Genomic DNA, 23,755 nt, shown 5'->3' on the forward strand with positions numbered 1-23,755 from the left:
CAAAAACCAGACAAAAGAGCTACACGGCTGGGGAGATTGAAGAAATCTTATCAGAACAGAATTGCATTAGCACAGGTGCTGTGCCCACATTAATTTAACCAAATTCCCAAGTACTCACTTCTGCACCTCTCTCCCTGAGTACAAGCTCAGGGATGTCTGTGGTGAGCTGAAATGCACTGACACATGCACAGCTGCATCACTGTTGATGCAGAAGTGTTCACCTGCTCCAGCTGTGGGATAGTGTGGGTTGCCAGGATCCCATTGTCAAACAGAGAAATGAGGGATGTCTCAAAGCTCTCCACAGAGGGGCTGAAGAGGATGCCACTGCTGTCTAGCCCAATGTCTGTTGCAAAGAGTAAATTCCCTTGAGGCCTGTGGTGGGAAGAGATAAGAAAGAACAGGGATGCCTTTTGAGAAAATGATACACAACTGTATTGCTCTGGTGCTGATACTAAACTGCCTCCTGGACAGGAAAGGAAAGCAGAGGAGGACTGTCTCATGCAGATTAAGATATAAAACACTGTGTTCTCAATTTACCAGTAAAGACATTGAGAACCCTTTTTTATCCAAGGTGAAGAAACCATCAATCACGGCATTAGGATCCCCAAAAGTCATAACCTGATCTTCAGAATTTGAGCTGCTTTACAGTAAAACTGCAAGTGCACTTCAAAGTAGGCATTCAGTATCTCCAATATACTCCTAAAATGCAACTTCTGGAAGTTATATTAATATTTCCCAATCTTGCATGTGGCCAGCATGGCCCAGGATCAGCTGAAGTCAGTGTCAAGACTTCCACTGATTTAAAGGTAAGAGGCCTCATGTGAGTGGCAAGGGTTTTTTTCTTTTCTTCTGGCTTTCCATTTCTAAATGTTCCTTCTTTAGTACCACAAAAAGCAAAAATCCTTAAATCAATACCCAATGGAATAAAATTTTAGGCACTGTGATAACCTAAACTTGGTATTCTTTAGAGATCCCAGGCCCAATTCTAATTCTGAGGTTTCATCTAAGAATGGAATTAAGCAGCCATGCTCCTGGTATTCTTCCTAGCATCCAGAAAAAAAACTAGCAGTAACAATTTGCTCCCCCAAGAACGCTGGAAGTGGCTGATCTTTAGAACAGTACATCAAAACAGCAGACCTTGGTTCTGAGGGGCTGCTCCATATCACTAACAGCAGCTGGAAAGCTGTACTAACAGAGCAGCCAGCTCTGTGTCCTTTTTCCATACTCCAGTGAACATGTCAGGTGGAGGATTAGGGAAAACTGCCCAGCTTAAAGGCCCCATACAGAGCAAAGCTTGCTTGCAGAACAGTAGTTAAAAAGACAACAGCACTACACTTTTCCACTCTTTCCATCCCTCATTTTTCCTTCTTTCTTACACGTAGGGACTGTTGGTGATGTCATGCCCCCACTCCATGTCCTCTGAGCAATTCAGGACACACTGGCAAGTATCCAGCACAAGCTGGGTGAAGCCGATGAGTGACTTCTGGACCAGGTACCGCAGAGAGTCCTGAAGCATGAACCTGATGCGCTCCATCAGCTTACACAGCTTGGAGCTCTGGTAGGCACCCCAGTCACTCTCCTCCAGGCTGAATGATTTGTCTGCATCTTTAAGGCTGCTCTCAATAGCAGTCTTTATGGTATCGATCCAAGTATTCTTGAGAAACTCCTGCACCTAGGGCAAAGAAAAAAAACAAGCTGACTAATCCTCCAAGGGCAGATGGGAAAACAGTATGGCAAGGTGAGCTACTGACTGTTGGACCTTTCTCAGCTGTGAAAGGAAACTCTTCTCTCAGAACTGTGGTAGCTAAAAGTAGCTCTCAAACCAAACCCCTCCAACATGTGGCATCTGAACCTGGTCATATATCTCCTGCACTGACAAAAGAACCACAAAAAGAAAGCCTGATATTAAGAAGTGGGAGGGCTCTATTCTCTGTTTTATTCAGTGTTTTCTTTTTGTTCTCTTTTCTATAGAGTGGTATCCCTGGAGCTGCCTGAGTCAGGGTCCCTCACAAAAAAGTTGAGTAGACAGTGTGATGAGCACGTAAAGGACAGAATGTTGTCTTCTCTTGACAAGTGAGAAGAAAGAGCAGAAGCAGCCAAGGGCAGCAGCATTTTGCAGTATTTTAATTTATTAAAATACCACCAAGTGTCACTTCTGCTCCACAGGCAGCTTGCTGTTTGTGTGTAATAAAAACCTTAGTCACTGAGTGGATGACAACACTGCCTAGCTGAAACAGCACAGGACTGGGAAGGACCAGCACATTCTCTGCCACTGAGATAGTGTGCAACCCTGTGCAAGCTAATCTGCGTGGCCACATCCAGGGTGCAATGTGCTGCCCTCAATCAGAGGACATGAAGATCCTCTGGTGGGAATTACCACTGAGCTGCATTTTTTTTCTCCTATTCTGCCTATTGGCATTGCAAGCAGAGTAATTTAATTAAGTATATAAAGAACATAGACTGTAGAAAAGCATTATCCCCACGAGTGTTTCAGGAGGAATCAAGGATCTTATGCCTTGCAACTGGAGGATGGGAAAATAAAGAAAAAGAAATAAAAGGAAAAAAAAGAAACTTTTGAGTGCCAACCAGGACTTCTATCTGTGTATAAACCAGGTGGAGGAAAGAGAGGCTGCAGCCCTAGGTGGCCACTTGTTTAACACATGACTAAAAGCATGGTCAGTACTGACTGATCCTAACCAGGGGACTATGACTCTTGCAGCCCGTTCTCCCCATATCCAAATAGGCACATGTGCCTGTGTATGTGCCTCCCTGCCCCAAACATGGTATCTTCTTTGACAACTCATCAGTTTCCAGAAAGTCAATCTGCAGCTGCTGCATCTGTCTAATACACACTGACAGCATTGCTGGCTGCTCCATGTGCTCATCCCTCACACCTCCTCTGCTCACCTGAGTGAAGGTCTGAGTCTGGATCTCTTCAAATTCCTCCAGAGAGACAAGTTTGTTTATGGTTGTGTTAAACAGAGACATGACAGCTGTCTTGTTGCACTCATCTTGCACCTGTGCCAGGAGATGGATGACTTCTGGCGTGGTCAGGAGCGACAAAACGTTGAAATCTCTCTGTTGTTTACGGAAAGGATAGTCTGGGATATAGACGAGCCCTAGCACCAAAAAAATAAATAATGTCATTGCCTGCAACAGCCAATTCAGCTTCTGTTTTTAGAGTACAGGTCCCTTTGGGAAGCACTTGTGAAAAGGACTCTGCTCTAATGCACAGGCCTTATCATGCAGCAGCTTCAGCAGAGGGCTGGACGAAAGACAGTCTCTGCTCTGCATCAGAGACTTCCCCAAGAGGGGCTGAGGTGCTGTCTTGGTGCCTGACCTTGCCAAGGCTTTGGCTCATGAAGTTTCCATGAGAAAGAACATGGGAACTGAAGAAACTTCCCACTGAGGCTCCAAGGCACAGTTGAGTCATATCTGTGAGAGGCCACTTATGAAGCACCTCAAGGCCTTCCCACCTCCGGAAGATTCAAGTGCACAAAATATACTGCCCCCCCTCTCCCCCCCATCTTTTATTGGGGCTATTTTCCTCCTGTTTGGGACTCTAGAGGACCCTGAGCCCTCTTCCATACCTGAGGCATTTCCCAGCTGGGCACAACAAAGGCAATGCAGTCAGCTCCAGCACAGGGGTAAGCTAATTACATTGCCAAACATTTGGTGCCATTAAGAGTACACTTGCAGAGTTACTGCAGCTTAGCTGATAAGTTCTTATATATTATACTGAGGTAACACGAACACAAACATACCCTAAAAAATAGGAGACATACTCAAAAGTCTCACATAATCCCCCATTGCTGCCCCTTGTGAGCTCTAATCATTACCATGAACCTGAGAGCTCCCACAGCAATTCAAGAATCCTATCAAACAGGTAACCACACTGAATGCAAACTGCTTCCCTGTGTCCCCTACCTCTCTCTGGTGCCTCCTTCTCCTCTTTGTCTGGCAGGGTAACATAAAAAAACATCTGGGGTTTGGAAGCCACCACTCTGTCAAAGCTTATCCTGTTCATGGTGTGTTCATAGTCTAATTTCACTTCTTTCTCCAGGCTGCTCATATAGTCTAACATGCTGTTACAAGACACAGAAACACTGAGAACCCAAGGCATTTGAGCACATGTATGTCTGTAACTTTACTGCAAACTCTACCCCTCTCTCCCTCCCATCCCATCCCAAATTTGCTAACCCAGAAGCCCACCCACCACTGAACGCATCAGGAGAATGGTGCAGACAGTGAAGCAGCCAGCAAAGATATCGACTGGACATGTAATGAGGGAGGCAAGCAGGGAGTGAGGACTAGGACTGTAGCCTCTGCAAATGTCTTTTCAGTTCAAAGCATCATCTCCACTGGGTAGAAACATTACAGACAGAAGGAGAACTAACCACAAACTAAAGAAAGTGGATGTCAGTTCTGGAAAACTGGGGCTATCTAAGCTGGCCTCCCATTTGCCTTCTGCTGAACGCCCTTTGTCCATTTCCTCAGCCAGAACACTCACATAAGTGCTGAAACCCTGCTCCATTTGCCTTAGGAAGTCATCATCCTTTACGTCAAGCAGGCAGAGTACTTTTCTTTATCCCTATATTTCTGCTCACAGAGACTAATTACTCTCCTACTTTCTAGTTCAGGCCAGCAGACCATGCAGCTTCTCACACCTTCCTATTTCTGAGCAAGGCAATCAGTCACGGCTGATTCCCAGCAACACCACCAGTGGCTCATGATTCACCAGCCCAGGGACATTAAAATGCCTCCCCAATATGAACTGCATCGCAAGGAGATTCTCCATCAAATCCAGGTGGAAATCTCCTGTCTGTTTGCCACCCCCTGTGCAGATCTTCTTTTGATTTGTTTCAGCAGCTGTTAATAGGTAGAAGGATCACCAGCAGACAACAGCCAGGTCTCTGGAGACAATGGGTGGTCTGCAGATCAGTACAGCAATGACTGATCTGTTCCTCAAAAGCAGAAGAAGACAGCAAGGTCAGCCATACCATTTTTCTCAACCTTCTTGATGTTGAAGGCACTTAACTGCAGATGTAAGCATGGCTTGGTGGATCTGCACATGGAACCTACTTCAGATGGAAACACTGACAGACCACCCATCCTGTACACGTGTCCCTAGGGCTGCCATCTGCCTACCCCTAATGCCACTTGGGGCAACAGAGCAGTGTGCTTGTGCACAGAATGGAAGGCAGGTGAGACCCATGGTCTATGAGTTGGCTGATCAAGATCTGCCTCCACTGACACTTGTTTTGCAGTCCTATGAAGTCCCACAACGTTCATGCACTGAAGGCTGAGCCCCTAGACATGTACATGATGCTTTACCTCTTCTCATCCTTCAGTCTGGGAGTCTGCAGAGCCAAGCGCCTCATCCTCTGCAGGCTCTTCTCACTGATGGTGTCCAGCCCCTCCGTGGGCATGCAGTCCACGTAGAAGTGGTACATGAGCAGCCCCTGCGTCTTCTTGCGCAGGCTGTCGGCAGAGGCCACACGCTCGGCAAACACCTGCGGGTCCTCGGCCAGGAACTGCAGGCAAACTCGTGGCACCCAGTACTGACATGGCAACAGTGGAGCTCTTCCTGGGAAATGAAAGTACAGCTTGCAAGAGGCTGCAGGGAAAACAAGACTCAGACTGGCTTGCAGTGCTGACAGCAGCTTTTTGATAGACAGGATAATTGGGCTGCTTGCAGGAGATCAAAATGAGGGACCAAAGCTGAGGACAGCAAGAGATAAGGAGCATCTCCAAACCTTAAAATGAAGTAGCCTTCTCTTGAAATCTGTCCACATTCCCTTCCAAAATGGCATTGACCCAGAAAGACCAACATTTTACTTTTCTTGAAGGCAGGAAGGATGGAAGAAGGAATAAAAAGAAAGGTGTCTCCAAAGGGAAAACCTCAAACGGGGTCAAATGAAGATGTGGAGTTCTCTTCCCTGGAGGTTTTTTCAGACAAGTTAAACAGACACATATCAAGAGAGGTAACAGTGAAAGAGATTAAATGACTTCTTGGTGTCCTTCCTATCTCCAGCTAGGACAAGCATGGGTAATGAACTGGCTCTCAGACTATATGACAGGTCCCAAAGACCTTATTTGAAACACACCTTCTGGAGTTACTCCTCCATTGAGAATGGGTTGCCCCTGTTCATCACGAACTAGACCTTTGTCTGATTTATGGACCAAGTAGAGGTCTGTCTCCTTGTCATAATCCAGAACACCAACATCAATCCATTTGTAGATCAACTCATGGCTCTTGGGGTCCTCTGAGAGAGACAAGGATTAAAAAAGGGTTAGTTCATTCTCCTGGAGGCTACAGCAAATGGACTTTCCTCATCTGAATGGTGCTGCCACAGTCAAATCCATTTGCTCGTTTGAATCTCAGTCAGTCTCACAGAGTTGCTACTGTGACCAATTAAATCATGAACTTAGGTCTTACAGCTTAGAATTTTCAATGTTTTGCACACACCAGACAGATATATCTATATCAATGATATCAATATGGATACAGGTCAGCATAATGCTGTCCATTCAACTTGAATAGCGATCAGGTATGATATTCCCCAAGACAGCTGCAAGCAGAACTCAGCCATCATGTGCTGGCTGCCCAAGGATACACAGAGCTTATGTTTTATGCTTCAGTTTTGCAGACAGTCAAGCCTCTGGAGGCTGCTCCAGAGCTGCAGATGCCAGTTCCCATGCTTTACAGCTACTGCAGATGTGTTAATATGACCTGCAGCCACAGCTGGACATCAGCATAACTGTACCTAGTAATGCCTTCTCATTGAAAAGGCTCCAAATGATGGCAAACCAATGTTCACATCACTTAATTTGGCCCAGGTTTACTACTTGTATGTTCACTGTAGTCTGAACTTGTCTTCTGATCCTGCACTTGAAGTGAAATGCAGGCAGAACATACTGTATGCAAGTTATATAACTCCATGAAAATAGCTATGCAGCAATAAAGAGAAATTTTGTCTGTGCTGACAAAACTCTAAAGGCAAAGGCAGCTTCCAAAAAAGTGGAAATGGTCCATGGCAGGAACTGGCAGTCAGTGAGATCTCTGGTCTCTTGCTCTGACTGCCTGAGCCTGGTCAAAATGAGATATGGCTTTTCAGCTATTCAGAGCTACACTCATCAGAATCTGCATGTTCCCTTCTGCTGAAAGGGCCTGAAACTTAGTGTTGCCCCACTTGAGCAGTCACTGATCCAAGTTTTACCATGTCCAAGTACATCATCTGTAGGTAAAAGTGCTTTTCCAGGCACTGGCTTTCTATCAGAAGATCCTGGCTCCAGTCCTAGTGAGATCCACTCTTCTGGAGTTCGACAGTCAAATTCATCATTGTCAAATACCTAAAAAGCAAGAATATGAGTGAAAAATTTTCATGAGAGGAAAACATTAACATGCAGTTCCTAAATGGGCTACAGAACATGAAAATCAGTCCAGGTGCCAAAGTTGTGCTGATCTTTGGTTTACAATTTTCTCCCAAACAGCAGTATCTGTACCTCCAGCCCTTTCCTGGGGAGAACAGACCAACACCTGGAGAGGTTTCCTGCAGCAATACTGCTGACTACTGCATTCAGAAGGAAACATGAGACATCTTTCCTTTGAACACACAAAGGCCAGTGAGGAGCACTCTCAAGGACTATTAGTTTTGACAAAAGTTGTGGGCACCCTGCAGAAGATGCTCAGCATCTTGTAGAGACCCTTCAGTGCCTAAGCCAGCTCCAATGCATCTCCTTGTTTTGTTGTTTGTTATGTCAATACTGGCTAAGTGTCCTCAGAAACATCCTGTGGTATAAGCAATGAGACAGACCACAAGTACCAAACGTGCTCTTACCTTTAATGGGAGGTAGATGGGAAACACAGTATCTTTTGTCTCCTCAATAGGTGGCATATTGTCAGGGTCATAGTGCCTTGGCATCAGCTCATTGGAGTCTATCCCCTTGCTGGCCAAGAGCTCAGCAATATCAAAGGTGAGATACAGCCGTCTCCTCCTGGTTTACATCAGAAGAGGAAATAACCACCTAATGTGCCTATAAGCATTCCCATGCCTATGACTCCACTTTTTTACTGTGCACCTTTATCAGTAAAAACATTCTTAGTACACATTGCATCCAGGTCTATTTCCTCATTTATAGCACAAAACAATTCAGTGGAAGTGACCTGGAACGATCAATTACTCCAATCTATAAATTCTATGCATCTACTACTGTACTAATATATTACACAGCATACACAAAACCAGAAATTTTAAAAAACTTACAAAAAGATGACATAAACACTATTTAAGAGCGATGTTTTCTTCCCATATCGCAGTGAATTGTCTTTTGTACCCTCTGCAATGCAAGGACACCCCACTTTGGAGACACTGCCTTACAGGATAAGGTTTTCTTAAGGATTTTTGACATGTTACGTCTTGAAATCAAAAATCAACACCCTAACCTGCTATGTCCACTCCACAACGATCCCTCTAGCCGTCTTCTGGCGACTTACCTCTCTACTTCAACCTTCCGAGGGTTTCGCCCTGGAATCCGTTCAAAAGGTAACTGCACTTTGGGTTTAAATGATTGTACAGGGAAATCTGACTCAGCAAGGTCCTCAGTGGATGCTTGCATATCCAGGAGACTTTTAAAGCTTGCAGGCATCTTGAATTTTGTGACTAAGAGACAAAGAGAAACACATCTGAAACCACCAGGCATCACTTTGCTTTACATTCACCCATAAAGGAGGACTCAGCTGTCTGCTGGGTTGTCTGCAGAAGTCACTTCATTAGATTTGTAAGAGAAATCAAGCAGACATCAAATTAGAAACAGAAAGAAAGACCTTCCTTCCCCTGCGACAATATGTGATTATGGTTTTACAGTATCAAAATGACAGCATAAAAGAAACCTCCACTGAGAATTACTAACATGCAGATTTTTGGGAGCAGGGCACTGAACTGGCTCTAAGGAGCTCTGGTTTTTTCCAGCTTTGCTACCGACTCTCTACATGATAGTGGGCAAGTTACCGTCTCTAGTGCACAGCTTCCATCACCCTCAGAAAGGGATGGGATACCCCTGCCTCTCTGGAGGGCCCTGACACCAAGAGTCAGTCACAGCTGGGAGGAACTTGGTCAAGGTGATATAAAGGGTTTATTAATATTACAGGGGAAAAGAAGCTGTGCAGATCATCTTTTTCTCCTGAAGTGCCTATTCACACCTTGGGACAAACCTCTCTCTTCTCAGCTTCTGCTCAATCAAACCACCCACTCACATCAGCAATGGTGTGAGAAAAAATTGAGTTAAACAGCCAACAATCTCACCATTTGGCTAAAGGTTTTCAACAGAAATTTGGACTAAGCAAAAAGTATACATTTCCAAGAACTGGCAGAAATTAAACCATGTCATTTACCCCATAAATAAACCAAACTGTTTATATTGCTAAACAAGTTGCAAATAATAGAACAGCAGCAAACTGGGAATTTGAAGCTTAACCTAAATTAAGTAATTGCATGCAAGCTTTAAAAAGCACTATTCCCTAGACAGAGCTAAGCATTGAACTAAAAATAGATTTTAGTGGAGTAAGAGATTTTCCTTTGATGAACTTTCACACTCTATCAAGGAGAAACTTAAGGTTATGGTTTGGAACTGGGTATTTTGAATGTCAAGCTTTGAACCCAGTTGTTCATCATGTTGCACGTGCTTCTGGAGTCATGGATGTGACCCTCGATTTTGAAGCAATTGTGTAGAGCAGCCAATAATGCTAAAGCCAGACGTTTCAGCACAGTTAGGTACAGGAAGGGTCCTCTAAGAGGTCATTTCCTTGTCCTTCTTAAATGGCCCCTGACTCAACTCTTTTAGCTGTACATTGTCTGCTTAGATACTAAAGGAAATAGCCACTAACTGGCTCCTCTCTCTCTACTTCCCTCCCTCAGGAAGGGCAGCTAGCCTGGCATGAACGTGCTCTTTAACACTTGCACGGTCCATAACGTAATTTTGAGGAATCCCTAAAATGCAGCTCTTTAACCTGGTGCACATCTCTTGCTTGGGGTCTTTACAGAATGGCCCTGATTTATATTTGTTGTCAAGGAGCACAGCTGTTCCAATTTAGTCACTTCATTGTTGCCAAATCCATGGCACCATCCATTATGGCACTTTGTGCACTATCAACTATTTATGTCAATACTTAGTGTTTCATTTGCATTTACATTTCCAACCTGATGGCTTCTTCCCCCTTGAAGAAGCAACAGATCATAAATAGAGTTCTGTCTCCACTTGTTAAAGATGAGTCTAGCTTGTCAAGATTCACTTGAGGAAGCAGTCATTTGTCCTCAGTCATGAAAATAAATGTCACATCTAAGCACAGGAGGGTGGTATATGCCGTTCCCATCTTTCTCTAAAATCCTCTCACACACACACTTTCTTCCCACCCACTGCCAGTCTATGATCCATATCCTCAGGAGTGCTCTAGGGCCAGGAGAGTGCTGGCAAACCTTCAGCTATTCTCTGTTCCTATATTTGAGCATCCATGACACAAGTTCTTGTAAGCAGGTGGCACCAGCAGCTCTGTACATACAGAGAGCCCTTGCATCTAGGGAGAACAATCTGCTCTGGGGTGCAGCTGGGTACAGAATAAATAAATGAGGGAAGACCACGATTTTGGCTATACCTAAATCCCGAATACAGCTTTCACAGGCAGGTCCCATTTTAGTTGTTGTCATGTGCAAGGCCAGCAGTTTAACTTTGTGATCCTTGTGGGTCCCTTCTAACTCAGGATATTCTATGATTTTCACAGGAAAGGGACACTGCTGGCTCCATGCACAGTAAAAACACATGCAAATTCAGTGTTCTCCTGGCAGCAGGACCAGAACTCCCACAGGCACCAGCACAGTCCACCCTGAACCCTGGGGGAAGTGGATATATCCAGGAGAAAAAGAAGCATGATTTTACCACCCACTCAGATCACTTGGCTGTACCTCTAAATGAAATTCACTTTTTATGGGATATTCAACCAGCTCAGCACCATTCCTGAGCACTGAAAATGAAAGCAGAGCACAAACCCAGAGGCAGCAGCCTAATTCCCAGCATGTCCACTATAGGCAACCTTAACAGTTATGGCCCAGTTTCCTGCCCCACATCGTTCCCTCTCAGTGTATTTACCTTTAGGGGTGTGCTGCTCCTGGTCTGCCTGGTTCACCAAAGACTGGGACACATAGGGGCGAGCAGAAGCACCCTGGAATGTGAGGGAAGTGTCAGAGCACAGTTGTGGCATCGTGTGAGTGGGGATCATAGAGGTACAGAGAGAAAGTGTGACTCTAAGACTGACTTTACCAGATCTTTTAGGGACAACTGAGACTGTGAGTAATGGTGAGAATAGACCCAGAGACACAAATACCTGAAAAATTCAGCCAACTGCACAGAGGCAGGGGATCTCCCAGCAGCATGTGGCCTGATGTCAGCTGAGGATGTTGACCAGGGGCTGCTTAGGCAGCCAGTCATTAGGGTTTTACTACCAAATATCATCTACAGTCACAACCACAAGCCTGCCCTGCCATACTGGCATCCCAAACCCAGGCAATCCTGACAGTGCTGTCACTGGCTACAGAGGAAGGCAGCACAACTCTGACCAGGATGAGCCTCATGGCTTCACTTTGTAAAGGTCAAGGTCTTGCACAAAGGCCTCTGAGCAGAGGAAGGGAGAGGACCTGGGATGAAAGCTGTATATGTACACACCAGCTGTACCATAAGTCTTTTCCTTTCAGGACAGTGCTGGAAAAAGAACTCTGTTTGCACTTACCCCTGAGATACTGGAGGCTCCTGGAGCCTCATTGCTGGTACTGGGACGGCTCCTACTCAGAAAATCCTTCAATTCCTTCCTTGCTTTCTCCATCTTCCCAGAAGAATGCTGTGATGTAACCCTGGGCTTGCTATGAGTGGAAAGACATTGAGCCTGTCACACTCTGTATCTTTGGCACTCCTCCACACCTTCCCACAGTGCTGGATATCCTTGACTTGCTATGATGAGTGGGTAACACAGAAGGTTCGATCCCCTGATTCGACACCAACCGCTGCATTCACGGCCTGGGGGCCATCAGCCTCACGTGGCTGCCTCAATGGCTCACTAACCCTGGAGAAAGAGATTGCTTTATTATTCCAGATGGGTTTTGGAGTGGGAAAACCAGCAGAATACACAAGCAAAACTGCTTTCCTTCAGCAGCAGGGGCTTTCCAGATCTGCAGCAGCATGCAAAAAGCTGCCAGGAGAATTTGAGCAAACTGGGACTACAAGAGAAGTACTACTTCTGCTGCACCCAAATCCTCTAAAAACCTTGTCATGCTTCACTCCAGTGGGAGTAGGCCACAGCCTAGGATACCAACACAGCTACTCCCAGGTGTAAGTCTGCCTCTTTAATTTAAATAATTAATGACAGATGTTTAAGCATCACCTAACACATTAAAATATAGCCAGAAGCACCCCTCTTTCTACTCCTACAGGGGATATTTTTGCTCAGCTTACAAATAATTTCTGCTCTTCCACCTTGGGAGATACAAGTCCAGGCAAATATCACAACTGTACAGCTTTATTTTATAAAAACCTTTGTGCACTGAGGGATACCAATTAAGAACAGCTCTCAGACTTCTGGCAGGAGTTTTTTGGTTTTAGGTTTGTCTAAACACAGGGATGACTATTGTAACTAATCATAACAGTCAAAGTGACACAAACCCCTCCAGCCTGTACACACATGCACTGATACAATGCTGTACACATACCTGTGTAGCTTACTCCTATAAATTATGAGTCAAAGCTCTCCATGGTGTCTCTCAAAGGTACTCTGAGGCTAGTACAGCTTACTGATCAATTCCTGCTCAGACAGTCTAGACCCAGACTCCTCATCCAGCCCTATTTGACTAGTGGTTTGTCTCCTGCACCCTTGCTAGGAGTGTTTTTACTTCTGGCAACCAAGCCTCTGCAGTAGAAGTCTTCCAGCTTTCCAGAGCTAAATTCTGGAAAGACCTTGCCTGGTCTTGAAGGCCACAGTTGGCAAAGTACTTGTCTGGAGTCTCATTCGGACCTGGAGACAGCACCACAGGATCCCTTCCTGCCATGCCCTCTCTGCTCTGCTCTTGAATGGAGTGAAAGCTCTGCTTGCCCTATAGTCTTGATGAGAGAGGGCAATCTTTTCAAAATTTCACCTTGCTGTCTGTCTGTGAGAATGAATCGGGTACAGCAGAGAAAGCATTACATGCATGCCAGAGATAAGAGGGAATAACTGTGCGGGTTTATTACTGCAGGCTCAAGCCAGTGCACAATTTTGAGAGGTTGAATCAAAAAAGAAATCAGATAATAAATCAAGGTTACCATGATGCGAGTCTTTTAAATGAAATGGAGTAAACGAACAGATTGGAAAGACCTGGGAGTTGAGATCAATAATACCCCCTCCCCTCCTTCAAGCTAGAAAATCTCAAACTCTCTCCTCTCAGCTTTGCTTTGGCATGGCAACTGGAACCTCACACCCTGGAGAATGAATTTTCCATGGAGGATTTTGTTTTTATTAGCTATTTTATGCTCTGGCCATATCTATTTTAGCAGCCCAGCAGGACTGATTGGAATCAGCCAAGATCCAAGGATTCCTGATGAATCACTGCTGGACTCTTTCGTGCCTGCTGCAGCGGCTCGGAGAGCAGCAGCAAGGCGGAACAACCCCGCGGTGCCTCTCCTTATGTGTCACCTGAGCATCCTCTCCTTGGGAGCAGCACCAATGTGCCAACATGACTTGCTGTACTTTTGCCTCTTACCACCAGAATCCTAAAACCATCCAATTAAAGAAGCCAGCTCCAGGACATGAGGTTCATCTGAACCTTTAGCAGGGGTGAGGGACTGAACTTATTCCCACTTTATCAAGACTGGCAATCTCTGCCTAGAACCAAAATAATGTAGCTGCTGCCCTTAAAGGACAAGTTTCCATGATTGGGGAAAAGTGTACCAAGCCAGCCCACAGCAGGCCTAGTTCTTCGCTACTTCACGTACTGTGTACTCGCTCACACCTCTGTAACGTCCTCCTGAGCACTTATGTCGAAAGAAAACAAACTCCTACTCAGTGTCCAGATCAGAAATATCTGTCATGCTCTCCTAGCTGCACAGAAGGAAGGTCTCTGTGTTTGCAATTGCAAAAAACCCTGACACACACCACTTAAAATAAAGAACAAAACCAGGCATGCAAAGTTTTCCCAGCAGTTCCCCAAACAAATCAGTAAAACAGCTTGTCTGAGAGCACTAAAGCTGATGTGGATATGAGAGAACTGCTAAGCACAATGGGAATCCTACTGTCCTGCCATCCCAGCTACTGGGATGTGTCTGGATTTTCCAACAAGGAGGTTTCCCAGAGCATGGTGGGGAGTTTATTTCAGTACTAGCCTCCAGCTAGGTGGTTTGGTTGGTCCCATCCACCTCTCAGGAATGGTCTCCAGGCTGGTTTCAAAGACGTGAAGAGACCCTCTCTCTTTTACTCAGCCCAACTCTAAAGCCAAGAAGTTTACTGCAAAGCAGTTCCCTCTTTCCAAGCTTCCAACACCAACTGCATTTCCACATCCCCGAAAGAATGTGCAGCATGCAGACCTAAGGCTGTCCTCCCCTTGCTCCATCCAGAGCTGACCCCACACCCTCATCCCTGGGCAGCAGAGCTTGGCATGGACTGCCAGGGAGAGAACACCTTCCATCCTGCAGCCAGCACACGATGGCAGCCCAAGCCTCCAGCCAGCTCTGCTACAGCAATTGCTGATGGTAGCACATAGCTTGTGCTCAAGGACTCCTTGGCTGTCTGAGGGATCCTGAAGATGAGCCATGAAACTGCCCAGTGCCCCGTCACACTCCAGCTGGGGGCAGGAGGCTGGACACCTGCCACATTCACAGTCTTCAATCCTTTCCTACTTGGAGCACTTTCCTCAGGTCTGAAGCTCTCCTTTCACAAGGAGAGGCACAAAGTTGGAGAAAATAGGAGTCCAGCTCATTGCAAGTAGGTGAGGTGTTTTCCTGGAAGCAGCTTCTCTGCCCTCCTCAGCATCTCTCCTCCTCCCCTTGCACACCTGGGAGCATCTCCCTGTTCTTCACAGGCAAACATCTGGCTGGCACCAAGCTGTCCCAGTTTTAGCTAGAAAATCTTTTCCTGACTGCTGAGACACCTATCTGTGCATTACTCCAATCATGCTCCCTCACACCTGAAAAGTATGTTTCCTAGATATACCAGGTACGACGTATTATGCTAAATTGAACTATTCAAAGTGAGAGCATATTCTTATGGCACTGCTGACACAACATTAGCTACAGCGTCTGTGTGTCATTGTGGCAAAACTATAATTACATTTTCTCAGTAAATCCAGGCTTTACACATCCAAGAAGTCAAACTCCCACATGTCTTGCTCAACGTCTGGTATCAGCTTTTTGATCTGTTGCCTCTACTTCAGTTCTTTGATCCAAAGCTTTGACAAAATGGGACTCTTTTCTTTCAAATAATGTTTAAAATGGCTAAAAATTGCAACAGAACTAGAGAATAGTACTTGAAATATCATCTAACCCCTAAGCAAAACCGCAGATCGAAATCTAGTATTTATCTGAAATCTATTTATCTGTGCATAGCCAGAATCCCAGCTACTAGACCATCTGGACACCAACACGCAGAAATTCCCTCTTCCTATAATTTAAGCCATACAATATAAGCTCAGACAAGGTGATGCGCTCTCAACAAACAGCTCCCAACATTATCCCTTCAAATCCCTTCTACTTTAAAAAGAGAGTTGAAAGTAATTTTGAGTTTTATGGCAGCCCATTCCCTCCAACAATTTGCAGAGTTTTAAAATTGATTTTCCTCTGGGCTTTTAAACGCATTTTTTTCTCGGCGGGAAAGCAGCACGGGGGGAGCAGCCGGGCGCAGGCGGCGGGCGCTGCTCGTTAGGCCGGGCTCAGCGGCACGGCCCGGGCTCACAGCGCGGTGGGGCAGGACACCCGCCGAGCACTGACACCGCCGCTCCAACAGCGCTTGTGTCATTTACGGAGCACGGCACGGGTGAAACAAACGCTGCTGCTGGTTTCATTTGTGAAAGACGCCGGGGCGCGGCAGGAGCAGCGCAGGGGCTGTTAACGTGCGGCGTGTGGAGATGGGCAGAGCCAGAGCGGCTCCCAGGGCCCACCCTGTGCGCCAGCCGCGGGGACATCCCGCTGCCAGTGCCCCGAGGGAGCCCTGCCCTGCCCGCCGCTTCCAGCGTCCGAAAGCACGAGGGGATTCCCTCACGGTTCACACCTGCGGACTCCCGCACGATTCACACCTGCCCGCCCTCCCGGCCCTGCCCGGCGGGGCCCGCCTCGGAGCCCGCAGCCCCAGCCCCGCTCCGGGGTACCGAGGGGTACGCACCGAGCGACCCGAGTCCGCCCTGACCGGCCCGAGTCCGCCCCGACGCCGCTCGCGTTGCCACGGGAGCAGGGGCGGGCAGCAGGCTGCTGCCGCTCCCCCCCGCGCGGGCCGTTGGGCCGGTCCGGAGGAGGCGCGGGGCAGCGCGGGCCCGGCAACGCCACGCCCGAGCCGGGGGGGAGCGGAGCCTGCCCCAACGGGCAGCTGCCAGCGCGGGGCCGTGCGGAGCCCTCGGTGCCACCGCACAGCTCCCGGTGCCACCTCAGAGGGACCGCCGAGCCACCGCACAGCTCCCGGTGCCACCTCAGAGGGACCACCGAGCCACCGCAAAGCTCCCGGTGCCACCTCAGCTGCCGCCGCGGGGACATCGCAGAGCCCCCTGGAGCAACCTAAGAGTCACCACTACGGAGTTGCCGCTGGCATCTCTGAATTGCCACCACCCTGCTACTTCAGAGTCACTGCTGAGTCACCACACTATGGCCAACGTGGAGCTGCCACCAGTGGCCACGGCTGTGGAGCAGTGCCACCAAGCCATTACCGGCCCGTGCCAGCCGCAGGGTACGGGTGCTCGGCATCCCAGCACGGAGCCAGCGAGTGCCACTGGGGACAGCCCCCATTCCCCATGCCAGGAAGGCAAGGAGCTGGGTAACTGCTGTCCCAGTGCCACCTTCCACACCAGCTGCCAACCCTGCCAGCCACTGTCCAAGAAGGTCCAGCAGATCCTTCCTCCATCCCATCCCCAAAACAGGCAGGCAGGCAGGGTGCTGATGTAGAGCTGCACCTTGGCTTGTCTAAATCAACCTTGTGTACTCATGAAAGTCTTGAGCTCAAAGATCGTGCTGAGTGGGGATGGGGGACTGCTGACCCTGGAGAACATGTCATCCCTACAGAAGGAAAAGTGGCATTGAGTCCTGCTGAACAAGCCCCAACCACACAAGTCCCCCACAGAGGGAATGATGGGGCAGGGACAAGCAGTGCCAGCCCTGCGGGGGAGTGAGGAAGAACAGGTTTCAAGTATTTTGGGGGAGAGGAAGGAGGTGGAAAAGCAGAGAGGAAAAGATTTAAAGAGAAAAAAAAGCTGTAAGAGATCTACTGTGAAGGAGTACAAAGGGCAGAGGAGGAAGAGGAAAGGTTGAAACAGGAGATGAGAGGAGGCTTCTGCAGGAGCAGAGCTGTGGCAGGGGGTGGGCAGCGGCTGCTTCGTCGCTCTTTTGAGACCTCTAATGCCTACTGGCCCAGTCCTGGCTGACAGTCCTGCTGCTTCCCAGCTGTGCCCTTGGGAAAGGTGTGAGTCCTAGAAAGCAGGGCCAGAGGAGCAGGAGAACAGAGCTGGCAGGCTGGCCCGAGGGATGCCTGCTAGGCCTTGTGTGGGGGCAGAGAATTAGGCAAAGAGGCACCAGGATGGGGGGCATGCCATGGGGAGGCAGCAGAGCCCAGGCCAAGAGCACTGGCTCCTCTCCCTGCCTGGGTACCTGCTGAAAATTTGCAAGTGAGGGGATGTGAGGTTTGGACAGAGAAAGGTGGGGCAGGCAGAGCCTCAGAGAAGAAACACAGGCTTCTCCAGATAAGCAGGCTCCCTCACAGCAGTGCTCAGCTGCTGCCAAGGTGTTCACAGGATCAGCCCTGTGCAGCAAGGGGGTCTCTGTGTGGATTTGCACTTCATGCTGAGCTGCTCCCAGCCCCACTGAAAGCAGCGGATGCTGGAGAAACTCCCAGGTGTACGTCCTCTGTCACATTGCTGGCCTCATCGCTTTACTTAAGTAAGGAGCGCTGCTGGCTTGCCTCAATTATGTTTGATATAATTACAGCTCTTGCTGGAGTTCCCTGGAGTCACATCCCAGATGGCTTCTCTGATTGAGAGGAAACAATGGTGGAGCCCCGTTGCCCTCTGCATGGGAAAAATATGCATCTGTTTCATGCTGGCTTTATCCCCCCTGCAGTGGGCTGGGATTCACAGCAGGTATTGCTCTTCCTGTGATCAGCTGGGCTTCATTTTGGACCAGGCTTTCGAAGTTCACCACAAAATGCTTCAGCAAGTCAGGAGGTGAAAGCCTCACTGATTTGACTGGCTGGGTCTTCACAAACCCACCAGGCCAGAACAGAAAGTGAGCCACTGCTCTCCATCCATGTGCTGCCATGTCTGATCCGTTCACTGACCTGCCTTCAGAAGGCCTTTCTGGTTCTCCAGAGCTTTGCTCCCAGGTGTTGCAGCAGGGGGATCAGGCAGGGGAATGTGTTACCTATCCACTTGCAAAGGGCAGGTTCAAAGTGGCAGTGGTGATGGTTGGCACAGCTGAGCATCTCTGTGGTTTCACCTTCTCATATCAGTCTGAGCTGAGATCCTGTCCCCAGCTGGGCCAGCACAAAAGGTTTGCTGTTATCTTTCTTCTGTCAGTTCTTCTTAGTGCTCCTTTTCTACCATGGGCACTTTTGAGGCCACAGATTTGATGCTGAGTTCCCAAGAAAACAGTTCCCAAGAAGAGGTTCCTGAGCCCCTGCTGAAACACACTGGTCAGTGACTTACCCAGTATTTTCCTTAGTGCAAGGCTATTTTGGGAGGAGTAGTACACTCTTCTCTCTGTCTCCTGTCACACCACTGGAGTGAAAGCATGAGCAAAGGTTAGCAGAGTCTGGACTCACAGGGAGAGAGAGAACTCTCACACAGTTACCAAACATGAGAATCAAACCAGTTTCATTAGGTGTTAGGATGTGAGCTGACACTGGAAAGGAGAAATATGTGAAACATGCTAGTGGCTCATTCTGTGTCTGAGGCTTTTTTCTGAGGGAAGAGCCCAGCTTTTCTTGTGCATGGTCTGAGCTGTTGGAGCCACTTTTCCTGCTCTGCACTTTCCCTCATTTGGCTCTCCTGTATCTATCCCAGTCCAATAGCCCAGAAAATCCCATATCACACCCAAACTCGCTCCTACAGACAACAGCCTTCCCTTAGTTATGGGAGGAAGAATAAAATAGCAAAAACCCTGACTTCTGTGGACCTTGGAGACGATGTGCTGGTTGTTTTGTTCCATCACTTGCACCTACCCCCTACCGTGGGTGGCAGGCCCCATCAGATTTAGCAGTGTTTCCATACCCACCCCACACACATTTTGCTGAAGGTGTAAATGATCCTAAAAGCACAAGGCCACTAGAGAATAAGGCCCTAGATTTCTCTGTCTCCACACCTACATATGTTCCCACACACAAGATACAGCATTAATCTAGAGTAAAACACCACATGTTGACAATGCTAGCAGTACATTTGACAGAAAGTCCTCAGATCAAACCCCAAGACACAAAACAGTGAGAAATTATAAAGCAGGGAGAGTCAGGACAAAGTCTGGCTTCTTGTTGGCTCAGCACTTCTCCTGAAGGGACAGGTTGATTCTGGGGAGGTGATACCAAGCCAGGTTCTCTTTATATTCCTGCTGTCTTGACACAAGACTGTTACCTTGAATTCAGCCAGGCAGGGACCAGTGAACAGTTTATAGCTGCAAGTTCCGTACTTTCCAGGCAGTTTCTGCTTCAGAAAGTGAATGAGACTTTGGCTCTGATAGTGACATTCTTGTCAGCTATCTTTATCCTTCATCTCCACCACTGTGCCAGAGTGCATCATCTCCCCAGTGTGTGTTCTCTCACATTGGGAATCACACCATTAACCCAGCAAGAAGGCTTCCCCAGGGAATTTGCAGGCAGAGGTTACTGCCCCAAGAAAGACACACAAAAAGCATGGGGCTGTCGAGAAGGAGGAAGATGACAGTGAGGATTACCAGGGCCAAGCCTGAGCAGGCAGGGAGCAGTGGGGATGGAGAATATAAACAGTTATGTTAATCTCAGTGATGAGATCTCAGCAGTGGTGGGCAGAGGAGCTTGCAGTAGCCTTTTTCACACAATTGGTTCAGCTGATTTGGCCAGAACTGCCTCAAATACAATGATGTTGTTCTCCATGGGGCTGCTGACAGAAAAAGCTTGTCAGCAAGCTCCAAGCGAGTTGGGAGATTTTTCCAAGAAGAGCCTATATGTACTTTATAGGCACCTTTATTCCTGAGAGGTTTAGTGGCAGAGGTGCTCCCAAGCATGCCACCTTCTGGCTCCCAAATCCCCTGGAGCTAGACCCTTAAATTCCTCAGAAGTCTCAACAGATCAATTTCATGCAGAAGACAGGTCATCTTCAGAACAAACACAGGAGGTTTGGAGCTCTGTAACTCCACAGCAAACATGGTGCAGCTACTTCCCCTTTACTTGCCTCCTTATAGAAAGGCTGGAAAATTTCCCTGAAGCTTCTAAAGAAACTTCAAGCTTTTCATGAGAGACAGAGGCATCTTGGCTCCCTACCACAAGACAACTTGCTGGGGGCTGTGGAGAGTTCTGGTTCAAGTCTGTGGTCTGAACCAGACCCGTCAGGCTTGATGTTAAATCCCCTCTCAGCAGGTAAATGTTCAAATAATCTGGCTCTGAGCAAAAATTCCAGCCTTTGCTGACAAACAGCAACAGACTCCTGTCAAAAGCCTTTCTTTCAACCAACTGGCATCTGATCAAGGAATCCCCAACCTGTTCAGATTTTTTCCACTGGAAAGCATGTGCCAAAAGCTGGAATAGATCATCATCTGAATACCACTGTTTCACATGCTGTACAGAATAGGGTCTGAGCCAGCAGGCTGAACAGAGCAGCAAAACCAATGTGTGTCTTTGCACCATGAGAGGACAACCCAACATATTTTGTTATAAAGTGGCTTCATAACAAAGTTTCTTGAACTTGTTCATCAGCTAATTTATTGCACCAGTCAGGTGCCAGCCTGACTTCCTGCCATCATTGACACAGTGCTCTCAGTAGTTGGACAATTATTCCATTTGTCTGGCTGGTCCATCTAGTCTTGAAGTACCTCTCACATGGCAAGGAATATTCTCCATAAATAGCTCTTTTAAATACAAGAAACTATTTAAAACTGTTGTTGGAAAATGAATAAAAACCCAGAAACAAACAAACACCCTCCAAACAAACAAACAAGCAAACAAAAACCTCCCCCAAAAACCCAGAACAAAAACCCAAAGAGAGTTTTTTGCTATTTTCCATCACATTTTTGTATTCAACTGGTAATTGTAGCAATGTAAATATGAATATAGATATGAAACCCAGAGGAGAATGGGAGCAGAGTTTGAGTGTGACCTTACGTTGCCTCTCAGCCTGTGTTGCCCCACACCCAGTGTAAAGGGAATTACTGGTGTGTCCATCCTGCAGGGCAGGTGACATTTCTGGGAATTTCAGTGAGAAGGAGATTCCTGAAGCTTAAGGTTGAGCTTCTGCCCAAAGAAATTGTCACCTGCTTAGTGTGTACCAATCTTTTGCCTCGGTACGGGGAGCAGAGCTCAGAGAAGGCAAAATCTGAAGAAAGCTATGATTGTGGCATTGCTGGGAGGAACTGGGCAATCAAGTGAGAGGAGTTACAGCTTCCAAATGTGTGCCGACATCCTGCTAATTCCCAGATCTCCCCCTACTCCCTCCTCTGCTGACATTCCAGTCCCCACTTCAATACCTGCCAGGTCCTTTTAGAGAGCTGACATTTCCATTCCTGACATTTTCTGCAGCTCCATCTGGGAATTAATGTCCGGATATTAGCAGCGATGGGGCCGTTTATCATAATTAGTCTCATGAAGCTACTAAGCATCCAACTATTTTTCATCAGCGCCGAGGAAATAAACTGCAGAATCCAGTAGACGAGACGGACGATTTATTTATTGATTGATTTATTTTGGTCTGTCAGGATGCAGCTTTAAAGTTTGTTGAGATGAGCAATGCTGCTCAGAGGCAGTGACGACAGTAGGGCTAGCTCACCTTGGGTGTGCAAGCTGCAGAGAATAGGTCCCCAAACCCCCTGAGACAGTGAGGAGGCATTTGCTATCCTATTATTATCCTGTTATCCTAGGCTCTAGCCTCCTGCACTTATAAAATGACAAGTTGTGACAGGTTGAACCTTGTCTGGACAAGCTCAGGAAGAGCCAGCTGCTAGCTCCATGATGGCATTATGAACAAAAGCCATCTCCAGGCATGGATTTTCTTCTCTGTCAGGAGCAATGCAAGAGTGCTGTGTACCCTACAGGAGGTGGCACAGGGGCCTGCAGCTCCAGGACTCTCATTTGGCTGGGTGTGCATGGCTGTGCTTGGACCTTAATGCTAAAGAGAGGATGCTGCAGGCACCACATGTGTCTGTCACCTTCCAGAGGTGCCTGGGAGCAGATGAAGCCATTTTCTCACTTGTCATCCCAATTGGAGCAGGGCGAAGTACAAGCTTGTTGTTTTCCTTCCCCAAAGGATTGGGACTGAAGGGCAGGGAAGCAAAGTGCCATACACAGGAGATCTGTGTCCACTACAAGCAGGGGAAGGTTCTTTGGAAGGGTACTATGGGTTGGATCTTATCTCTGCCAGAGAAGGTGGATAATGCTTGCTATGGTCTCAATCTAATTTTGGGGAGGGCAGTGCAATAGATTGTCCATGTTTCTGTGAGTTTGGCTCCAGCTCCCTGCTCTCCCCACACAGCTGGTGCCTGAGCTGCTGAAACCTAACAAGGGTTATTATCCATCCTGATGGTTACTACTCAGGGCAAGGAGCCTGTATTGATTTCAGGAGCTCTTCTGCCATTTTGCAAGCTTCAGTGAGCCTCCTTACCTGTTCTGAGTGGGATGAGATGGATCTCTGGCAGGGTCACCTGCTCTGCACCACACTGCTCTGCATGGCTTGTGGCCCATCTTCCTAAGATTGAGGATTACAAGGCTGTGTGGAGCTTCTGCCCAGAGTGAGGCACAAGGGGCTTCTGAATTCAGTGTTGCTTTTCTCTCTATCCCCATAAAACCCCACAAACTCTTGCTGCATCCCACACACCTCAGTGCTCACCTACAGCAAGCCCACCTCCTCCCTGCAGGCTGATTATCAAGAGCTTTCCATCCTGAGGTTTGCTATGCAAACATCAAACATTTGTGTTTAAATATTACACTCTTCTGCTGATGTGAAGCTAGTAATTACAGCCAGATGGGACCTGGCTCACAGGCAGGCACGGGGCCCACATGCTGCTCAATGGTGGCTTTTTTTTTTGCAAAACCATGTGGCCGACCACCGGCAAAAATATAAAAAAAAGCTGAATGCAATTAAAAACAATGGGAGAAAAAAAAGCAATCTAAATATATCGTGCAATGTATTCCAGGTGAGCAGTAAATGTTCTGGCTGCAGTGTCTGGCAGCCCTAGTACTATACATGGGACATGATCCAAGTCAAGAGTGCTCAAGCCATACATCCCTCCAGGCACAGCCCGGCGATGACATGCACTGATTTGGTGTCAGCACCTCCTGCAGTACCAGCAGGGTCTGACCCTGCAAAGCCTCCCT

The 23,755-nt window shown here is 47.5% G+C and overlaps 1 protein-coding gene across 1 annotated transcript in view; it reads right to left on the minus strand.

Moving 5' to 3' along the window:
• The window catches only part of DNAH1 (dynein axonemal heavy chain 1), a 67,681-nt gene extending 55,572 nt beyond the window's left edge, over positions 1-12,109 (minus strand). The window contains exons 1-11 of the mRNA XM_056501511.1: positions 11,780-12,109; positions 11,143-11,215; positions 8,498-8,663; positions 7,842-7,998; positions 7,221-7,353; positions 6,108-6,266; positions 5,335-5,587; positions 3,928-4,085; positions 2,908-3,119; positions 1,377-1,672; positions 222-372 (exon numbers count right to left, since the gene is read on the minus strand). Of these exons, the coding sequence (XP_056357486.1) occupies positions 222-372; positions 1,377-1,672; positions 2,908-3,119; positions 3,928-4,085; positions 5,335-5,587; positions 6,108-6,266; positions 7,221-7,353; positions 7,842-7,998; positions 8,498-8,663; positions 11,143-11,215; positions 11,780-11,872 (1,851 nt within the window). The 5' untranslated portion in view covers positions 11,873-12,109. The remainder of the gene's footprint in view (positions 1-221; positions 373-1,376; positions 1,673-2,907; positions 3,120-3,927; positions 4,086-5,334; positions 5,588-6,107; positions 6,267-7,220; positions 7,354-7,841; positions 7,999-8,497; positions 8,664-11,142; positions 11,216-11,779) is intronic.
• Between the last annotated feature and the right edge of the window lie 11,646 nt (positions 12,110-23,755).

Source organism: Oenanthe melanoleuca, chromosome 12, assembly GCF_029582105.1.
Source record: "Oenanthe melanoleuca isolate GR-GAL-2019-014 chromosome 12, OMel1.0, whole genome shotgun sequence".
NCBI classification, from domain to species: domain Eukaryota; kingdom Metazoa; phylum Chordata; class Aves; order Passeriformes; family Muscicapidae; genus Oenanthe; species Oenanthe melanoleuca.